At 58.0% G+C, this 1,914-nt stretch overlaps 1 protein-coding gene across 1 annotated transcript in view; it reads right to left on the reverse strand.

The window, feature by feature from the left end:
* Positions 1–148: 148 nt before the first annotated feature.
* SYT5 (synaptotagmin 5) overlaps positions 149–1,914 on the reverse strand; it is a 13,462-nt gene continuing 11,696 nt past the window's right edge. The window contains exon 10 of the mRNA XM_015569458.1: positions 149–723. Within this exon, the coding sequence (XP_015424944.1) occupies positions 523–723 (201 nt within the window). The 3' untranslated portion in view covers positions 149–522. The remainder of the gene's footprint in view (positions 724–1,914) is intronic.

The raw sequence follows: 1,914 nt of genomic DNA on the forward strand, positions 1-1,914 counted from the left end.
GAGTGGGTGGGAGGGTGAGTTTCTCTCAGCACGTTCCGAGGATGGACTGCCCTGCCCCTGCCCTTGTGTGATCCCACCCCTGGAGGTGAGGTTTCCTCCTGGGCCCCAGCCTGCCCCTGCCCACCCCCAACAAGGAGCACCAGGCCACTGAGTTGCTGAGTATTTATTTGGCCCCAGAGGAGCAGTGCAGGAATGAGACTGGGACAGGATGGCTGATCCTGTGTAGGGCGAAGGGGACAGTCCGATGGGATCACTGATTGTCAGAGCAGAGCGGGGGGACCCTGGGTGGGTTGGGGGGAGGCCACACTGCTCCCCTCCCCAAGGGGTCCCTGGGGCTCCTGGGTGTGTGTGCTGGGAAGTTGGCAAGTTATCGTGATTGGCATAATGGGGGCGAGACGGCAGGAATGGGCCAGATGGTTGGGGTGGAGGGGTGGGGTGCGGGTTAGTGCTCAGAGAAGGCTTAAAGGTGGGCCTGGGCGTGGCTCTGGCCAGGAGTCCGGGGTCAGGGCTGTTGAGGTGGGGTCAGGGCACAGGCAGTGGCCTCACTCGGTCAGGGGGCCGCAGCGAGTGCCACTGGGCGATGGGCCGGCGCGGGTTGGCCAGCATGTCGGACCAGTGCCGCAGCTCCGTGCCCGTGGCGTTGCTGCCCACGAAGATCTTGCCGATGGCTTCGTTCTTCCCCAGCTTGTCGTAGTCCAGCACGGTCAGCTCCACCTGCACCTTCTGGGGTGGGCAGAAGGGGAAGAGGAGACAGTGAGAGGGGCAGGAAGAGGATGTTGGGGGACCGGCTAGAACTGTAAGAAATATGGATCCGGCCCTATTCACTATGATGGCTTTGTTCTGGTTAAAGAAGGCACATCCTCACCTGGCTGGGAGGTCAGGGGACCTGGGAGCTCACCGGGGGAGGCAGCCCATCCTCCCTATCAGGGAGCTGCCTATTAGCATGGAAGATGGACAACCTTGTTACAGAACCAGAATCGCCAGCCCTTTGAAGCCCCCCAGCCTTCTGCTTAGCTGTGAACTGCCCCTTTGGCACACCCTTTGGCTACGTCCCCATGTAACCTTCATCCTCCCACCCAATATAGGCAGCCGCCTTATGGAGGGGGCAGAGCGGATGTCTGTGGCGGATCTGCTGCTCTCCCTGCTGCCGGCAGGATTGGAATAAACGCTCATACTGATTCACCCCTGTCTCCGCTGAATTGGCTCACGGAGTGACAGGCAGCGCAGACCCATTGTTTGTCCAGTTACAACAGGAGAATGAGGGTTGGAGGCACCAGGAGGGACTCCCTCAACGGGTCCTGGGGTCCTTGTTAGGGCCCTGGGTTAAAACCCACCTGGAGCCCTAGCTGGTGTGGCTCAGTGGATAGAGCGCCAGCCTGGGGACTAAAAAGTCCCAGGTTCGATTCCAGTCAAGGGCACAGGCCTGGGTTGCAGGCTGGATCCCCGGTGTGGGGTGTGCAGGAGGCAGCCGATCCATGATTCTCTCTCATCAGTGATGTTTCTATCTCTCTCTCCCTCTCCCTTCCCCTCTGTAATTAATATATATATTTTAAAACCCACCAGGAGCTCGGGCTGAGGGGAGGGGGGTAGGGTGTGAGTGGGAGAGCCCTGTGGTTGGACGGCGGCTCTACAGTCATTCTTCCTGGGAGATTAGACTCCATAGGGGAGAAACCCTCAGGCCCTCATTGCTGAGGGATTGTTAGGGGCCTCCTTAGGGAGCTATCTCCTAAGGGGAGGCAAAACTCCAGGAGTCATAAAAATATACCATATATATATAAAATTGATTTTTTTTTACAGAGAGGAAGAGAGAGGGATAGAGAGTTCGATGAAAGAGAAACATCGATGGGAGAGAAACATCGATCAGCTGCCTCCTGCACATCTCCCACTGGGGATGTGCCTGCAACCAAGGTACAT

The sequence above is a fragment of the Myotis davidii genome, unplaced genomic scaffold (genome assembly GCF_000327345.1).
Source record: "Myotis davidii unplaced genomic scaffold, ASM32734v1 scaffold326, whole genome shotgun sequence".
Taxonomy (NCBI): domain Eukaryota; kingdom Metazoa; phylum Chordata; class Mammalia; order Chiroptera; family Vespertilionidae; genus Myotis; species Myotis davidii.